Below are 18,331 nucleotides of genomic sequence, written 5' to 3'. Positions count from 1 at the left end.
TGTTGGAGCTGCAGTCATGGTGGTTGGAGCTGCAGTTGTGGTTGTTGGAGCTACAGTTGCGGTTGTTGGTGCGGCTGTTGTGGTTGTTGGAGCGGGTGTAGTGGTTGTTGGAGCTGCAGTCGTGGTTGTTGTTGCTGCTGTTGTGGTTGTTGGAGCTGCTGGTGTGGTTGTTGGAACTGAAGTTGTGGTTGTTGGTGCGGCTGTTGTGGTTGTTGGAGTGGGTGTAGTGGTTGTTGGAGCTGCAGTCGTGGTTGTTGTGGCTTCAGTCGTGGTTGTTGGTGCGGCTGTTGTTGTTGTTGGAGCTGCAGTCGTGGTTGTGGGTGCGGCTGTTGTGGTTGTTGGTGCTGCTGTTGTGGTTGTTGGAGCTGCAGTCGTGGTTGTTGGTGCGGCTGTTGTGGTTGTTGGAGCGGTTGTAGTGGTTGTTGGTGCGGCTGTTGTGGTTGTTGGAGCTGCAGTCGTGGTTGTGGGTGCGGCTGTTGTGGTTGTTGGTGCGGCTGTTGCGGTTGTTGGAGCTGCAGTCGTGGTTGTTGGAGCTGCAGTTGTGGTTGTTGGTGCGGCTGTTGTGGTTGTTGGAGCGGTTGTAGTGGTTGTCGGAGCTGCAGTCGTGGTTGTTGGTGCACCTGTTGTGGTTGTTGGAGCTGCAGTCGTGGCTGTGGGTGCGGCTGTTGTGGTTGTTGGAGCCGCAGTTGTGGTTGTTGGAGCTGCTGTCGTGGTTGTGGGTGCGCCTGTTGTGGTTTTTGGAGCCGCAGTTGTGGTTGTTGGAGCTGCAGTCGTTGTTGTGGGTGCGGCTGTTGGTGCGGCTGTTGTGGTTGTTGGAGCGGGTGTAGTGGTTGTTGGAGCTGCAGTCGTGGTTGTTGTTGCTGCTGTTGTGGTTGCTTGAGTTGCAGTTGTGGTTGTTGGAGCTGCAGTTGTGGTTGTTGGTGCGGCTGTTATGGTTGTTGGAGCTGCAGTTGTGGTTGTGGGTGCGGCTGTTGTTGTTGTTGGAGCTGCAGTAGTGGTTGTTGGTGTGGCTGTTGTGGTTGTTGGTGCTGCTGTTGTGGTTGTTGGTGCTGCAGTTGTGGTTGTTGGAGCTGCAGTTGTTGGAGCGACTGTTGTGGTTGTTGGAGCCGCAGTCATGGTTGTGGGTGCGGCTGTTGTGGTTTTTGGAGCTGCAGTCGTGGTTGTGGGTGCGGCTGTTGTGGTTGTTGGTGCGGCTGTTGTGGTTGTTGGAGCTGCAGTTGTGGTTGTGGGTGCGGCTGTTGTTGTTGTTGGAGCTGCAGCAGTGGTTGTTTGTGCGGCTGTTGTGGTTGTTGGAGCTGCAGTTGTGGTTGTTGGTGCGACTGTTGTGGTTGTTGGAGCGGTTGTAGTGGTTGTTGGTGCGGCTGTTGTGGTTGTTGGAGCTGCAGTCGTGGTTGTGGGTGCGGCTGTTGTGGTTGTTGGAGCTGCAGTCGTGGTTGTGGGTGTGGCTGTTGTGGTTGTTGGTGCTGCTGTTGTGGTTGTTGGAGCTGCTGTTGTGGTTGTTGGAGCTGCAGTTGTTGGAGCGACTGTTGTGGTTGTTGGAGCCGCAGTCATGGTTGTGGGTGCGGCTGTTGTGGTTGTTGGAGCGGGTGTAGTGGTTGTTGGAGCTGCAGTCGTGGTTGTTGTGGCTGCTGTTGTGGTTGTTGGTGCGGCTGTTGTGGTTGTTGGAGCTGCAGTCGTGGTTGTGGGTGCGGCTGTTGTGGTTGTTGGTGCGGCTGTTGTGGTTGTTGGAGCTGCAGTTGTGGTTGTGGGTGCGGCTGTTGTTGTTGTTGGAGCTGCAGTAGTGGTTGTTGGTGTGGCTGTTGTGGTTGTTGGTGCTGCTGTTGTGGTTGTTGGTGCTGCAGTTGTGGTTGTTGGAGCTGCAGTTGTTGGAGCGACTGTTGTGGTTGTTGGAGCCGCAGTCATGGTTGCGGGTGCGGCTGTTGTGGTTGTTGGAGCGGGTGTAGTGGTTGTTGGAGCTGCAGTCGTGGTTGTTGTGGCTGCAGTTGTGGTTGTTGGAGCTGCTGTCATGGTTGTTGGAGCTGCAGTTGTGGTTGTTGGTGCGGCTGTTGTGGTTGTTGGAGCGGTTGTAGTGGTTGTTGGAGCTGCAGTCGTGGTTGTGGGTGCGGCTGTTGTGGTTGTTGGAGCTGCAGTTGTGGTTGTTGGTGCGACTGTTGTGGTTGTTGGAGCGGTTGTAGCGGTTGTTGGTGCGGCTGTTGTGGTTGTTGGAGCTGCAGTCGTGGTTGTGGGTGCGGCTGTTGTGGTTGTTGGTGCGGCTGTTGCGGTTGTTGGAGCTGCAGTCGTGGTTGTGGGTGCGGCTGTTGTGGTTGTTGGTGCTGCTGTTGTGGTTGTTGGAGCTGCAGTTGTGGTTGTTGGAGCTTCAGTAGTGGTTGTTTGTGCGGCTGTTGTGGTTGTTGGAGCTGCATTCGTGGTTGTGGGTGCGGCTGTTGTGGTTGTTGGTGCTGCTGTTGTGGTTGTTGGTGCTGCTGTTGTGGTTGTTGGAGCTGCAGTTGTTGGAGCGACTGTTGTGGTTGTTGGAGCCGCAGTCATGGTTGTGGGTGCGGCTGTTGTGGTTGTTGGAGCGGGTGTAGTTGTTGTTGGAGCTGCAGTCGTGGTTGTTGTGGCTGCAGTTGTGGTTGTTGGAGCTGCTGTCATGGTTGTTGGAGCTGCAGTTGTGGTTGTTGGTGCGGCTGTTGTGGTTGTTGGAGCTGCAGTCGTGGTTGTGGGTGCGGCTGTTGTGGTTGTTGGTGCGGCTGTTGTGGTTGTTGGAGCTGCAGTTGTGGTTGTGGGTGCGGCTGTTGTTGTTGGAGCTGCAGTTGTGGTTGTTGGAGCTGCAGTCGTGGCTGTGGGTGCGGCTGTTGTGGTTGTTGGAGCTGCTGTCGTGGTTGTGGGTGCGCCTGTTGTGGTTTTTGGAGCCGCAGTTGTGGTTGTTGGAGCTGCAGTCGTTGTTGTGGGTGCGGCTGTTGGTGCGGCTGTTGTGGTTGTTGGAGCGGGTGTAGTGGTTGTTGGAGCTGCAGTCGTGGTTGTTGTTGCTGCTGTTGTGGTTTCTGGAGTTGCAGTTGTGGTTGTTGGAGCTGCAGTTGTGGTTGTTGGTGCGGCTGTTGTGGTTGTTGGAGCTGCAGTTGTGGTTGTGGGTGCGGCTGTTGTGGTTGTTGGAGCTGCAGTAGTGGTTGTGGGTGCGGCTGTTGTTGTTGTTGGAGCTGCAGTTGTGGTTGTTGGTGTGGCTGTTGTGGTTGTTGGAGCTGCAGTTGTGGTTGTGGGTGCGGCTGTTGTTGTTGTTGGAGCTGCAGTAGTGGTTGTTGGTGCGGCTGTTGTGGTTGTTGGAGCTGCAGTCGTGGTTGTGTGTGCGGCTGTTGTGGTTGTTGGAGCTGCAGTCGTGGTTGTTGGAGCTGAAGTTGTGGTTGTTGGAGCTTCAGTAGTGGTTGTTTGTGCGGCTGTTGTAGTTGTTGGAGCTGCATTCGTGGTTGTGGGTGCGGCTGTTGTGGTTGTTGGCGCGGGTGTAGTGGTTGTTGGAGCTTCAGTTGTGGTTGTTGGTGTGGCTGTTGTGGTTGATGGTGCGGCTGTTGTGGTTGTTGGAGCTGCAGTCATGGTTGTTGGTGCTGCTGTTGTGGTTGTTGGTGCTGCTGTTGTGGTTGTTGGAGCTGCATTCGTGGTTGTGGGTGCGGCTGTTGTGGTTGTTGGAGCGGCTGTTGTGGTTGTTGGAGCGCCTGTTGTGATGGTTGGAGCTGCAGTCGTGGTCGTTGGAGGTACAGTCGTCGCTGTTATATCTGTAGTTGGAGCTGTAGTTGTCATAGTTGGATAAGTATCACTGACAGTGATGGAGGTTGTGTCAATGTCAAAACCTGTCACATTTGAGGCTTGATTGCTCAAAACATCTCTAATTTCAGTGTCATTTGGAACCGGTGACACAAATTGAAGCTCCATGGTGTTGATGACTGATCCCTTCCTTTAAATGAAACAAAAATTATAGTTTTTGAAAATTTAGGGCTTTAGGTCAGTGCTCTTAACATCAAATGTCAAAATAATGAAATTACCTGAAGTTGACAACGGCCAAGGAGCGAAACGAACGAAATGCCTTTTTGTAAGCAGGTTCAATCTGCAGTCACAAAACGATTTTCTTAAAACAATGTTTATCTGTTTGTAAAAGTGACAAATTGTGCAGCAAAATATCAAAAAAGGAGACATATTAAAAGAGGAAATCTAAGAACTTTCCCTCTGTAGTGAGTAGTTTTGATGGTTCAGTCCAAAGACAGGACTTGCGATATGAAGTTTTTATCCTTGTGATACATCATGACTTAACCTGTCCGTTAAGATCAGCAATATCATTCCTTTTTTTCCCTTTTTTTAAATGAGCCACTTGAGAAACAAATTTTTTGTAGCCCTATGCCAAGAAGCTCAATTCAGTTGTGTTTAATGTAAAACAAGAATATTTTGTCAATTTTTTAATCCAGAAACTATCCATGCACTTTTTCCAGCTACAATAGCATGAGAGGCAAGGTATACCCAACAACAACCAGATCTGTGTTAGCCACGTGCCAGCTTGTCACATGGCTATCACAAAGAGGAAGACTACCATTTACACTCAAATAGACACATGCGAAAGACTGTGAATACTTAGAAACCTCTTTCATTTTGACACAAGCAGGTATTGTTTGTAGAACTTTGAAGTGAAAATGATATATAATCCATATGAAATGAGGCTGTAAAATGACAAAATATGAAACAAGTCAAAAGCTGTGAAACCTTTCAAGATACAATGGTATGGGTAATTTAGAATTACCAAGTAATCTCCCTAAAATGTCTTTAGACTGTTGTATGCCAGAGTCCTTGGAAAGAACCCATGTTTAAATAAAGAGAACATGCAATTTCCACACAGAAAGATCCCAGAGTCAAACTTATTTTGCAAGGACGAAATAGCGCTTACCAAGAGTCCACTGTGCTACCGTTTTGTATAAACCATGTATGTGGATTTTTTTGTGTGCCAGAGGTTCAAAGCCTTTTAAATTATAGTACTTAAAATTCTGCACGCATTTTTGAAGTGTTTCTTCCTAACTCAGGGAGAGAAATGCAATGTGTTTAATGTTGAATAAATGCAATAAAGTGAGGTTCAATGCATGAGTTTGAGATGCAAAAGACAGTAGACAGTTGAGTGAAAGAGAATATGTATCTGCGTTTGTTAAACTTCATCACTGAAAATCTTTGTTCAAATATAAAGTGCTTTGCCACCAGTAAAAACGTCTTCAAAAAACTTAAAGAAGTCCAGACGCTTTTCTTTGCAAGCTCCTTTGACTACGATGACCTGGATGACTGAGAACCTTCACAGACATACCACCGGTAAAAACAGACTCCAGACAAACAAGCTCAAAAACACTCGATGTATAAAGCTTAGAAAAAAAAACTTTAAAAGGTTGGAAGCAAAGGTTAAGTAGCTGACTTGTTTTTGTTTTTTTTTAAAAAGTATTTTGTGTTTTAATGGGTATTCCTAAGAATTAACCTTGATATTGCTTTCCACAGAGTAGGCAAGCAGCGTTAGACAACAGTCTAGACAGCAGTGAAAAATTACCTGATTCTTGATTGTTGCAGCTCGGTTTGTAAAAGCTTCAGACAACGATTCTGACAGGTCACTTGTAAAAGTGCCTGCTATGGATCGGAAAACAACATATCTAGTCGTTGTGGTTGGTGCAGGTGTCGTTGTTGTTGGTGCAGCTGTTGTGGTTGTCGGAGCGGGTGTTGTGGTTGTTGGTGCTGCAGTTGTGGTTGTTGGAGCTGCAGTAGTGGTTGTTGGAGCTGCAGTAGTGGTTGTTGGTGCGGCTGTTGTGGTTGTTGTTGGTGCTGTTGTGGTTGTTGTTGCTGCTGTTGTGGTTGTTGGAGCTGCGGTTGATGTTGTTGGTGCAGCTGTTGTGGTTGTTGGAGCTGCAGTAGTGGTTGTTGGTGCGGATGTTGTCGTTGTTGGTGCTGCAGTCGTGGTTGTTGCAGCTGTTGTGGTTGTTGGAGCTGCAGTCGTGGTTGTTGGTGCGGATGTTGTCGTTGTTGGTGCTGCAGTCGTGGTTGTTGCAGCTGTTGTGGTTGTTGGTGCGGACGTTGTGGTTGTTGGTGTGTTGGTTGTTGATGTTGGAGCGGGTGTTGTGGTTGTTGGTGCTGCTGTTGTGGTTGTTGGAGATGCAGTCGTGGTTATTGGGGCGGGTCTTGTGGTTGTTGGTGCGGCTGTTGTGGTTGTTGGAGATGCAGTTGTGGTTGTTGGAGCTGCAGTCGTGGTTGTTGGTGCGGCTGTTGTGGTTGTTGTTGCTGCTTTTGTGGTTGTTGGAGCGGGTGTTGTGGTTGTTGGAGCTGCAGTTGTGGTTGTTGGAGCTTCAGCTGTGGTTGTTGGTGCGGATGTTGTCGTTGTTGGTGCTGCAGTCGTGGTTGTTGCAGCTTTTGTGGTTGTTGGAGCTGCAGTCGTGGTTGTTGGTGCCGATGTTGTCGTTGTTGGTGCTGCAGTCGTGGTTGTTGCATCTGTTGTGGTTGTTGTTGCGGATGTTGTGGTTGTTGGTGTGTTGGTTGTTGATGTTGGAGCGGGTGTTGTGGTTGTTGGTGCTGCTGTTGTGGTTGTTGGAGATGCAGTCGTGGTTGTTGGTGTGGCTGTTGTGGTTGTTGGAGCTGCAGTCGTGGTCGTTGGAGCTGCAGTTGTGGTTGTTGGAGCTGCAGTTGAGGTTGTTGGTGCGGCCGTTGTGGTTGTTTGAGCGGGTGTAGTGGTTGTTGGAGCTGCAGTCGTAGTTGTTGGTGTGGCTGTTGTGGTTGTTGGAGCTGCAGTCGTAGTTGTTGGTGCGGCTGTTGTGGTTGTTGTTGCTGCTGTTGTGGTTGTTGGAGCGGGTGTTGTGGTTGCTGGAGATGTAGTCGTGGTTGTTGGTGCGGCTGTTGTTGTGGTTGTTGGAGCTGCAGTCGTGGTTGTTGGTGCCGCTGTTGTGGTTGTTGTTGCTGCATTTGTGGTTGTTGGAGCGGGTGTTGTGGTTGTTGGAGCTGCTGTTGTGGATTTTGGAGCTTCAGTTGTGGTTGTAGGTGTGGCTGTTGTTGTTGTTGGAGCTGCAGTCATGGTCGTTGGAGCTGCAGTTGTGGTTGTTGGAGCTGCAGTCGTGGTCGTTGGTGCGGATGTTGTGGTAGTTGGAGCGGGTGTAGTGGTTGTTGGAGCTGCAGTCATGGTTGTTGGTGCTGCTGTTGTGGTTGTTGGTGCAGCCGTTGTGGTTGTTGGAGCTGCAGTCGTTGTTGTTGGTGCGGTTGTTGTGGTTGTTGATGCTGCCGTTGTGGTTGTTGGAGCTGCAGTCGTGGTTGTTGGTGCGGATGTTGTCGTTGTTGGTGCTGCAGTCGTGGTTTTTGCAGCTGATGTGGTTGTTGGAGCTGCAGTCGTGGTTGTTGGTGCGGATGTTGTCGTTGTTGGTGCTGCAGTCGTGGTTGTTGCAGCTGTTGTGGTTGTTGTTGCGGATGTTGTGGTTGTTGGTGTGTTGGTTGTTGATGTTGGAGCGGGTGTTGTGGTTGTTGGTGCTGCTGTTGTGGTTGTTGGAGATGCAGTCGTGGTTATTGGGGCGGGTCTTGTGGTTGTTGGTGTGGCTGTTGTGGTTGTTGGAGCTGCAGTCGTGGTCGTTGGAGCTGCAGTTGTGGTTGTTGGAGCTGCAGTTGTGGTTGTTGGTGCGGCCGTTGTGGTTGTTTGAGCGGGTGTAGTGGTTGTTGGAGCTGCAGTCGTGGTTGTTGGTGTGGCTGTTGTGGTTGTTGGAGCTGCAGTCGTAGTTGTTGGTGCGGCTGTTGTGGTTGTTGTTGCTGCTGTTGTGGTTGTTGGAGCGGGTGTTGTGGTTGCTGGAGATGTAGTCGTGGTTGTTGGTGCGGCTGTTGTTGTGGTTGTTGGAGCTGCAGTCGTGGTTGTTGGTGCCGCTGTTGTTGTTGTTGTTGCTGCATTTGTGGTTGTTGGAGCGGGTGTTGTGGTTGTTGGAGCTGCTGTTGTGGATTTTGGAGCTTCAGTTGTAGTTGTAGGTGTGGCTGTTGTTGTTGTTGGAGCTGCAGTCATGGTCGTTGGAGCTGCAGTCGTGGTTGTTGGAGCTGCAGTCGTGGTTGTTGGTGCGGATGTTGTCGTTGTTGGTGTGTTGGTTGTTGATGTTGGAGCGGGTGTTGTGGTTGTTGGTGCGGCTGTTGTGGTTGTTGGAGCTGCAGTCGTGGTTGTTGGTGCTGCTGTTGTGGTTGTTGGTGCTGCTGTTGTGGTTGTTGGTGATGCAGTCGTGGTTGTTGGTGCAGCTGTTGTGGTTGTTGGAGCTGCAGTCGTTGTTGTTGGTGCGGATGTTGTGGTTGTTGATGCTGCTGTTGTGGTTGTTGGAGCTGCAGTCGTGGTTGTTGGTGCGGATGTTGTCGTTGTTGGTGCTGCAGTCGTGGTTGTTGGAGCTGCAGTCGTTGTTGTTGGTGCGGTTGTTGTGGTTGTTGATGCTGCTGTTGTTGGAGCTGCAGTTGTGGTTGTTGGAGCTGCAGTCGTGGTCGTTGGTGCGGATGTTGTGGTAGTTGGAGCGGGTTTAGTGGTTGTTGGAGCTGCAGTCATGGTTGTTGGTGCTGCTGTTGTGGTTGTTGGTGCTGCTGTTGTGGTTGTTGGAGCTGCAGTCGTTGTTGTTGGTGCGGTTGTTGTGGTTGTTGATGCTGCTGTTGTGGTTGTTGGAGCTGCAGTCGTGGTTGTTGGTGCGGATGTTGTCGTTGTTGGTGCTGCAGTCGTGGTTGTTGCAGCTGATGTGGTTGTTGGAGCTGCAGTCGTGGTTGTTGGTGCGGATGTTGTCGTTGTTGGTGCTGCAGTCGTGGTTGTTGCAGCTGTTGTGGTTGTTGTTGCGGATGTTGTGGTTGTTGGTGTGTTGGTTGTTGATGTTGGAGCGGGTGTTGTGGTTGTTGGTGCTGCTGTTGTGGTTGTTGGAGATGCAGTCGTGGTTATTGGGGCGGGTCCTGTGGTTGTTGGTGCGGCTGTTGTGGTTGTTGGAGATGCAGTTGTGGTTGTTGGAGCTGCAGTCGTGGTTGTTGGTGCTTCAGCTGTGGTTGTTGCTGCGCCTGTTGTTGTTGTTGGAGCTGCTGTCGTGGTTGTTGGTGCGGATGTTGTGGTTGTTGATGCGGTGTTTGTTGATGTTGGAGAAGGTGTAGTGGTTGTTGAGGCAGGTGTTGTGGTTGTTGGAGCTGCAGTCGTGGTTGTTGGAGCGGGTGTTGTGGTTGGTGGTGCGGCTGTTGTGGTTGTTGGAGATGCAGTCGTGGTTGTTGTTGCATCTGTTGTGGTTGTTGGAGCTGCAGTCGTGGCTGTTGGTGCGGATGTTGTGGTAGTTGGAGCGGGTGTAGTGGTTGTTGGAGGTGCAGTCATGGTTGTTGGTGCTGCTGTTGTGGTTGTTGAAGCTGCAGTCGTGGTTGTTGGTGCAGCTGTTGTGGTTGTTGGAGCTGCAGTCGCTGTTGTTGGTGCGGATGTTGTGGTTGTTGGTGCGGATGTTGTGGTTGTTGATGCGGTGGTTGTTGATGTTGGAGAAGGTGTAGTGGTTGTTGAGGCAGGTGTTGTGGTTGTTGGAGCTGCAGTCGTGGTTGTTGGAGCGGGTGTTGTGGTTGGTGGTGCGGCTGTTGTGGTTGTTGGAGATGCAGTCGTGGTTGTTGTTGCATCTGTTGTGGTTGTTGGAGCTGCAGTCGTGGTTGTTGGTGCGGATGTTGTGGTAGTTGGAGCGGGTGTAGTGGTTGTTGGAGCTGCAGTCATGGTTGTTGGTGCTGCTGTTGTGGTTGTTGAAGCTGCAGTCGTGGTTGTTGGTGCAGCTGTTGTGGTTGTTGGAGCTGCAGTCGCTGTTGTTGGTGCGGATGTTGTGGTTGTTGATGCTGCTGTTGTGGTTGTTGGAGCTGCAGTCGTGGTTGTTGGTGCAGCTGTTGTGATTGTTGGAACTGCAGTCGTGGTTGTTGGTGCGGATGTTGTGGTTGTTGATGCTGCTGTTGTGGTTGTTGGAGCTGCAGTTGTGGTTGTTGGTGCAGCTGTAATGGTTGTTGGAGCTGCAGTCGTGGTTGTTGGTGCGGATGTTGTGGTTGTTGGTGCGGCTGTTGTGGTTGTTGGAGCTGCGGTTGTGGTTGTTTGAGTATCACTGACAGTGATGGAGGTTGGGTCAATGTCAAAATCTGTCACATTTTTGGCTTGAGTGATCAAAACATTGCTAATCCCAGTGTCATTTGGAGCCGGTGACTCAAATTCAAGCTCCATTGTGTTGATGACTGATCCCTGCCTTTAAATGAGACCAAAATTATTATTTTTTTAATATTTAGGGCTTTAGGTCAGTGCTCTTAACATCAAATGTCAAAATAATGAAATTACCTGAAGTTGACAACAGCCAAGGAGCGAAACGAACGAAATTCCTCTTTGTAAGCAGGTTCAATCTGCAGTCACAAAGCGATTTTCTTAAAATAATGTTTATCTGTTTGTGTAAGTGACAAATTGTGCAGGAAAATATCAAAAAAGGAGACATATTAAAAGAGCAAATCTAAGAACTTTCCCTCTATAGTGAGTAGTTTTGATGGTTTACTCCAAAAACAGGACTCGCTATATGAAGTTTTTTTTCCTCGTGATGTCTCATGGCTTAACCCAGTGGTTCCCAAACTTTTTTTGCTAGCCCCCCCTTTGTTTAACAAGAAAAATGTTCGCCCCCCCCCCCCCCCTCCGTGCGCACAAACACATCCTCCAACCACACATACACCCATATTTTGCTCCATTGTGTCTTATTTCACACCTCAAACATTTAGTGAACAATTAAGCAAATACCAGCAATCTGCAATACATTACAGGTAGTAAGAAAATAAACTACTATCTTTTTTACCATACGTCCACACCTACAGGGTGATTTTTGAAAACGCAGCTGTTTCGTCCACACGTAAACAGCGTTTCGAATCACCGAAAACTGAGATTTTTTAAAACTCCTTTTTTGCGTTTATGTGTTGACAAGGAATACAGAGTTCGTCACGCAACGTCAAAGGTATGTGCCTTTAACGCCAACGTTAAAGGTGCCTTTTTTCACGTCACGCTGTGTGCCACGTTATTGTTTACATGAGATGAATTGCAGAATGGCAGACAGTCAGATTAACAGTATTTTGTCTCTATCTTCAGGTTTTACACGCTTACATATACACATGCAGTTACTGTCCCTCTATTTAGAAAGGCAGAGGCGTCACGGTGTAATTATTTTACATGTAGTTGTTTTTTTCCTGTATAATAATATTCAACATTGCTATCAATTCATTTTTCAAAAAATGCCTCTCTTTGCAAAATGGGTCTAAAAACATAAACAACTGTGGGATACTGTTTGTCCATGATTTAGACAGGGAGAACAAATTGTGGCAGGATCAGCCTGATATTATTTGTATCCCACTGTAACTTTACTGTATAAAGAGCTAACATCTCCAAAATGTAGTCATTACAACAAGTGTTTGTGAACCAAAAATCAAGAATGTGGGATACTGTTTGTCCGTGATTGGAAGAGCCCAGTGCGTGCTCCCGACGAAGGGAAAACCAATTCTGCAGGGGAGACCTACCACTTGTGCAGGTGAAACCAAAGGGAACATATGCTTCACCATATTTTCTAGTCTTTGGTTTACAATGAAGTTGGTTTGGAAATATATTCAGCTATGCTTCATCTCCTGTTTTGCGTTTATGTAGGCGCCCCGTGCTAGCAGTGTCCAAATGTTGTTTTTGTTTTTTTCCCTTTTCATACCACACCCCCCCTGCAATGGCTCTGCGTCCCCCCTAGGGGGCGGGCCCCACACTTTGGGAAGGTCTGGCTTAATCTGTCCTTTAAGATCAGCAATACAATTTCTTTTTTTTTCTTTGTTAAATGAGCCACTTGAGAAACTAATTTTTTGGAGCCCTATGCCAAGAAACTCAATTCAGTTGTGTTTAATGTAAATATGAAGTCTCTTGCTGATGGTGAGAGTCATTGTTACAGTGAGGCAAAGGAAAATCAAATAGGCATATGAAAAACAACAATATTCTATCAATTTTTTAGTCAAAGATGGCGTGGTCACGTCCAGATGCCTTCCTGACCGCTCCGCTTAGACTATGCACCTTTTTAGTCGTTATTATTATATTATATTATATTATATTATATTATATTATATTATATTATATTATATTATATTATATTATATTATATTATATTATTTTTTGGTCTGGTTTACATCCCAAAATCCTCTAGTTTTATAATCTACGATAGCAGATCACTTGTAAACATCGATGACAAGGTTGCACATTTGATCTTGGACACTTTTAAACCCGACCCATCCTGGCCGCCTGAGATACTACGCAGCGCAATCAACAACAAAGGACGAGCCACTCACCCGAGGCGTAGAACAAATAAGCGCCGGGAGAAACGCGCTGGCATTCAAAACAGCGCATCACGCACCACTGCCCAGCATCCTACTGGCCAACGTACAATCGCTGGAAAACAAGCTCGATGACCTAAGAGCAAGAGTCACCTTCCAACATGACATAAGGTACTGCAACATTGTGTGCTGACGGAGAATTGGCTGACCCCCACCGTGCCGGACTAGACCACAACTCTGTCAGATTCATTCTTTGTGCTCTGTGCGGACAGAACGGCTGAGTCAAACAAAAACAAAGGTGGTGGAGTGTGTTTCATGGTAAACAGAAAGTGGTGTGATGCCAGGAGCATTTCTACTCTCTCCAGCGGCTGCTCTACACTTCTGGAATTCTTGAACATTAAGTGACGCCCTTTCTATCTGCCCCGTGAGTTCACCTCGGTCACCGCCATGTTGGTCTACATCCCACCCCAAGCGGGCATCGGCATGGCTTTGTCCGAACTACATGATGTGCTGAGTTCTGATGTGCTGAGTTCGTTTCAAAACAAGGACCCGGGCACAGCCCTCATTGTAGCAGGAGACTTTAATAAAGGGAATCTCGGAAAAGTCATGCTGAACTTCTACCAGCATGTCTCGTGTCCGACGAGGGGGGATCACCACTGGTGATATGAGTGCCTACAATGCGGCTTGATACGATGAGAGATGCCAAACGCCAGTATCAGGAGCGTGTGGAGTCTCGCTTCCACCAGGGCGACACACGGAGTATGTGGCACGGACTATGCACCATTACGAACTACAAAGCCAGGGACACTGCGCTGATCAATGCCGACTGCATTCACCAACGAGCTGAACCAGATCTACACCCTTAACAAGGTCAGGCAAGTGGGTAATGCTAACTACCCCCTGACAACCGAGAGATTGGTGATCAACATCGCGGAGCACGACGTCCAAGCGGCGCTGAGGAGACTGAACACAAGGAAAGCGGCGGGGCCAGACATCATCACTGGCCGTCTGCTGTGCTAACCAGCTAGCACATGTGTTCACTTCCATCTTCAACGAGTCCCTGGCAAGATTTGTGTTCCCCCCTTGCTTCAAGAGATCCATCATCATCCCTGTGCCCAAGAACTGCAAACCCTCATCCCTGAAGGATTACCGGCCAGTAATGAAGTAATAAAGGTGTTCGAGAGGCTGCTGAAGAACACAATCTCCTCCTCCATCCCAGACACCACAGATCCGCATCAGTTTGCCTACTGTCCTAACAGATCCACAGAGGATGCCATCGGCAACATCCTTCACACTACGCTCAGCCACGTGGACAAGAAACAGGGTAACTATGTGAGAATGCTGTTTGTTGATTACAGTTCAGTGTTTAACAAAATAGTGCCCAGCAGACTGTTCATAAAGCTGAGGGATCTACGACTCAACAGCTGTCTGTGTGCATAGGTGTTGGACTTCCTCACTGGCAGAACTCAGGTGGTGAGGGTGGGCAGATGCGTCTCTAACAGCATCACCATCGCTACAGGAGCACCACAGCAACGTGTCCTCGTGGCCACCCATGGCTCCAACACCATTGTGAAGTTTGCTGATGACACAGTGGAGTTGGGCGCCATCTCCAGCAACGATGAGGTGGCCTACATGTATGAAGTGAAGAATCTGGCATCATGGTGCCAGGATAACCATCTCCAGCTGAACGTTGGCAAGACCAAGGAGCTGGTGGTGGATTTTGGAAGGAGTCAGCACAGACTACAAGCCATTACCATCAGTGGAGCTCCAGTGGAAAGGATGCAGTCTCTGTGTCCACATCTGCTTAGACCTGACATGGTCTGCCCACATTCAGGTCCAGACCAAAAAGGCTAGGCAGCGCCTGTATCACCTCCGACAACTGAGGAAGTTCAGGGTCTCGCCAGAGATCCTCAGGACTTTCTATGCAGGTGCTGTGGAGAACATCCTCACACAGAACATCACGTCCTGGTTTGGGAACAGCTGTGTTAAGGACCAAAAAGCTCTTCAGAGAGTGATCCGTACAGCAGAACGCTGCTGCAGGATTGCTCTCCCTCCACTTTAGGAGACCTACACCAGGAGATGCCGGACAAAAGCAGTGCAGATACTGAAGGACCCATCCCATCCTGGCAACAAAGTGTTCCAACTTCCGAAATCCGGCAGAATGTTCGGCATCATTCGGGCAAGGACAGAGAGACTCAAGAGAAGCTTCTACACCGGCCAAATGTACATTTAAAATTCTTTTTTAATTTTGAATATGTTCATATTGTCTATTCTTATTAAATTCACTTAATTTACAGAATTCACCTGCATGCTGCATACAATGCTTCTACTGCACATTCACCTAATGTATATAATATACAATCTTCTTCCTCGCATCCCGCTTTTGCAAAAGCCGAGGTTAACTTTCACTGCATGTTATACTTGTATAACTATGCATATGACGAATAAAGAATCTTGCATTTTGAACTCAATCTTGAAAACTTGATCAGAATTTCCAGAAACCATCCATGCACTTTTTCCAGCTACAATAGCATGAGAGGCAAGGTATACCCAACAACAACCAGATCTGTGTTAGCCACGTGCCAGCTTGTCACATGGCTATCACAAAGAGGAAGACTACCATTTACACTCAAATAGACACATGCGAAAGACTGTGAATACTTAGAAACCTCTTTCATTTTGACATAAGCAGGTATTGTTTGTAGAACTTTGAAGTGAAAATGATATATAATCCATATGAAATGAGGCTGTAAAATGACAAAATATGAAACAAGTCAAAAGCTGTGAAACCTTTCAAGATACAATGGTATGGGTAATTTAGAATTACCAAGTAATCTCCCTAAAATGTCTTTAGACTGTTGTATGCCAGAGTCCTTGGAAAGAACCCATGTTTAAATAAAGAGAACATGCAATTTCCACACAGAAAGATCCCAGAGTCAAACTTATTTTGCAAGGACGAAATAGCGCTTACCAAGAGTCCACTGTGCTACCGTTTTGTATAAACCATGTATATGGATTTTTTTGTGTGTCAGAGGTTCAAAGCCTTTTAAATTATAGTACTTAAAATTCTGCACGCATTTTTGAAGTGTTTCTTCCTAACTCAGGGAGAGAAATGCAATGTGTTTAATGTTGAATAAATGCAATAAAGTGAGGTTCAATGCATGAGTTTGAGATGCAAAAGACAGTAGACAGTTGAGTGAAAGAGAATATGTATCTGCGTTTGTTAAACTTCATCACTGAAAATCTTTGTTCAAATATAAACTGCTTTGCCACCAGTAAAAAAAGACTCCAGACCAAAAAGCTTAAAAGCACTCGATGTATAAAGCTTAGAAAAAAAAAACTTTTAAAGTTTTAAAAGGTTGGAAGCAAAGGTTATGAAGTTGACTTGTTTTTGGTTATTTCAAAAAGTATTTTGTGTTTGTGTTTTTGCTTTCCACAAAGTAGGCAAGCAGTGTTGCATTAGACAAAAGTGAAAAATTACCTGATTCTTGATTGATGCAGATCGCTTTCTAAAAGCTTCAGACGACGAATCTGACAGGTCACTTGTAAAACTGCTTGCTATGGATCGGAAAACAACATATTTAGTCGTTGTGGTTGGTGCAGGTGTCGTGGTTGATGTTGGAGCTGTAGTTGTGGTTGTTGGTGCGGCTGTTGTGGTTGTTGGAGCTGCGTTCGTGGTTGTTGGTACAGTAGTTGTTGATGTAGGAGCTGTAGTTGTGGTTGTTGGAGCGGCTGTTGTGGTTGTTGGAGCTGCAGTCGTGGTTGTTGGAGCTGGTGTTGTGGTTGTTGGTGCACTTGTTGTGGTTGTTGGAGCTACAGTCGTAGTTGTTGGTGCGGCTGTTGTGGTTGTTGGAGCTGTAGTTGTGCTTGTTGGTGAAGCTGTTGTGGTTGTTGGAGCTGCAGTCGTGGTTGTTGGTACGGTAGTTGTTGATGTAGGAGCTGCAGTTGTTGGAGCTGTAGTTGTGGTTGTTGGTGCAGCTGTTGTGGTTGTTGGAGCTGCAGTCGTGGTTGTTGGTATGGTAGTTGATGATGTAGGAGCTGTAGTTGTGGTTGTCGGTGCGGCTATTGTGGTTGTTGGAGCTGCACTTGTGGTTGTTGGTGCGGCTGATGTTGTTGTTGGTGCGGCTGTTGTGGTCATTGGAGCTGCAGTTGTTGGAGATACAGTCGTGGTTGTTGGTGCACCTGTTGTGGTTGTTGGTGCAGCTGCTGTGGTTGTATGTACAGTGGTTGTTGATATTGGAGCTGTAGTTGTGGTTGTTGGAGCTGCAGTCGTGGTTGTTGGTGCGGCTGTTGTGGTTGTTGGAACTGCAGTTGTTGGAGCTGCAGTTGTGATTGTTGGTGCAGCTGTTGTGGTTGTTGGAACTGCTGTCGTGGTTGTTGGAACTGCTGTCGTGGTTGATGGAGCCGATGTTATGGTTGTTGGAGCTGCAGTCGTGGTTGTTGGAGCTGCAGTTGTGGTTATTGGTGCGGCTGTTGTGGTTGTAGGAACTGCTGTCGTGGTTGTTGGAGTGGGTGTTGTGGTTGTTGGAGCTGCAGTCGTGGTTGTTAGTGTGGCTGTTGTGCTTTTTGGAGCGGGTGTTGTGGTTGTTGGAGCTGCAGTTGTTGGAGCTGCAGTCGTGGTTGTTGGTGCGCCTGTTGTGGTTGTTGAAAATGCAGTCGTGGTTGTTGGAGCGGGTGTCGTGGTTGTTGGAGCTGCAGTTGTTGGAGCTGCAGTCGTGGTTGTTGGTGCGGCTCTTGTGGTTGTTTCAGCTGCAGTTGTGGTTGTTGGTGCGGCTGTTGTGGTTGTTGGAGATGCAGTCGTGGTTGTTGGAGCGGGTGTTGTGGTTGTTGGAACTGCTCTTGTGGTTGTTTCAGCTGCAGTTGTGGTTGTTGGTGCGGCTGTTGTGGTTGTTGGTGCGGCTGTTGTGGTTGTTGGCGATGCAGTCGTGGTTGTTGGAGCGGGTGTTGTGGTTGTTGGAGCTGCAGTTGTTGGAGCTGCAGTCGTGGTTGTTGGTGCAGCTGTTGTGATTGTTGGAGATGCAGTCGTGGTTGTTGGAGCGGGTGTTGTGGTTGTTGGAACTGCTGTCGTGGTTGTTGGAGCTGCAGTTGTGGTTGTTGGTGCGGCTGTTGTGGTTGTTGGCGATGCAGTGGTGGTTGTTGGAGCGGGTGTTGTGGTTGTTGGAGCTGCAGTTGTGGTTGTTGGTACTGCTGTCATGGTTGTTGGAGCGGGTGATGTGGTTGTTGGAGCTGCAGTCGTGGTTGTTGGAGCTGCAGTTGTTGGAGCTGCAGTCGTGGTTGTTGGTGCGGCTGTTGTGGTTGTTGGAGCTGCAGTTGTTGGAGCTGCAGTCGTGGTTGTTGGTGCGGCTGTTGTGGTTGTTGGAGCTGCAGTTGTTGGAGCTGCAGTCGTGGTTGTTGGTGCAGCTGTTGTGGTTGTTGGAGCTGCAGTCGTGGTTGTTGGAGCTGCAGTTGTGGTTGTTGGTGCAGCTGTTGTGGTTGTTGGAACTGCTGTCGTGGTTGTTGGAGCTGCAGTTGTGGTTGTTGGTGCGGCTGTTGTGGTTGTTGGAGCTGCAGTTGTGGTTGTTGGAACTGCAGTTGTGGTTGTTGGAGCTGCAGTTGTGGTTGTTGGAGCTGCAGTTGTGGTTGTTGGTGCGGCTGTTGTGGTTTTTGGAGATGAAGTCGTGGTTGTTGGAGCGGGTGGTGTGGTTGTTGGAGCTGCAGTTGTTGGAGCTGCAGTCGTGGTTGTTGGTGCGGCTGTTGTGGTTGTTGGAGATGTAGTCGTGGTTGTTGGAGCTGCAGTTGTGATTGTTGTTGCGGCTGTTGTGGTTGTTGAAACTGCTGTCGTGGTTGTTGGAGCAGGTGTTGTGGTTGTTGGAGCTGCAGTCGTGGTTGTTGGAGCTGCAGTTGTTGGAGCTGTAGTCGTGGTTGTTGGTGCGGCTGATGTGGTTGTTGGAGCTGCTGTTGTTGGAGCAGTCGTGGTTTTTGGTGCGGCTGTTGTGGTTGTTGGAGCTGCAGTCGTGGTTGTTGGTGGGGATGTTGTGGTTGTTGGAGCTGCAGTTGT

The 18,331-nt window shown here is 48.4% G+C and overlaps 2 protein-coding genes across 2 annotated transcripts; both read right to left on the bottom strand.

Annotated features, from left to right (window-relative positions):
• Positions 1 to 3,597: 3,597 nt before the first annotated feature.
• On the bottom strand, positions 3,598 to 12,743 carry LOC145423116 (uncharacterized). The gene is made up of 5 exons (XM_080295299.1): positions 12,729 to 12,743; positions 10,298 to 10,359; positions 5,540 to 6,324; positions 4,011 to 4,072; positions 3,598 to 3,922 (listed from the first exon to the last, which is right to left on the bottom strand). The coding sequence occupies exons 1-3, from the start codon at positions 12,741 to 12,743 to the stop codon at positions 5,640 to 5,642; spliced, it is 762 nt and encodes a 253-aa protein (XP_080151425.1). The 3' UTR covers positions 3,598 to 3,922; positions 4,011 to 4,072; positions 5,540 to 5,639.
• On the bottom strand, positions 9,713 to 17,488 carry LOC113013048 (uncharacterized). Its single transcript, XM_080295286.1, has 4 exons — positions 17,480 to 17,488; positions 15,776 to 17,027; positions 10,298 to 10,359; positions 9,713 to 10,208 (listed from the first exon to the last, which is right to left on the bottom strand). Exons 1-2 carry the CDS (start codon positions 17,486 to 17,488, stop codon positions 15,876 to 15,878), a joined length of 1,161 nt encoding a protein of 386 aa, XP_080151412.1. The 3' UTR covers positions 9,713 to 10,208; positions 10,298 to 10,359; positions 15,776 to 15,875.
• Between the last annotated feature and the right edge of the window lie 843 nt (positions 17,489 to 18,331).

Source organism: Astatotilapia calliptera, chromosome 3 (assembly GCF_964374335.1).
Source record: "Astatotilapia calliptera chromosome 3, fAstCal68.1, whole genome shotgun sequence".
Lineage (NCBI taxonomy): Eukaryota > Metazoa > Chordata > Actinopteri > Cichliformes > Cichlidae > Astatotilapia > Astatotilapia calliptera.
Note: the sequence above shows the minus strand (reverse complement) of the source record. Positions and strands in the feature narration are given on the sequence as shown.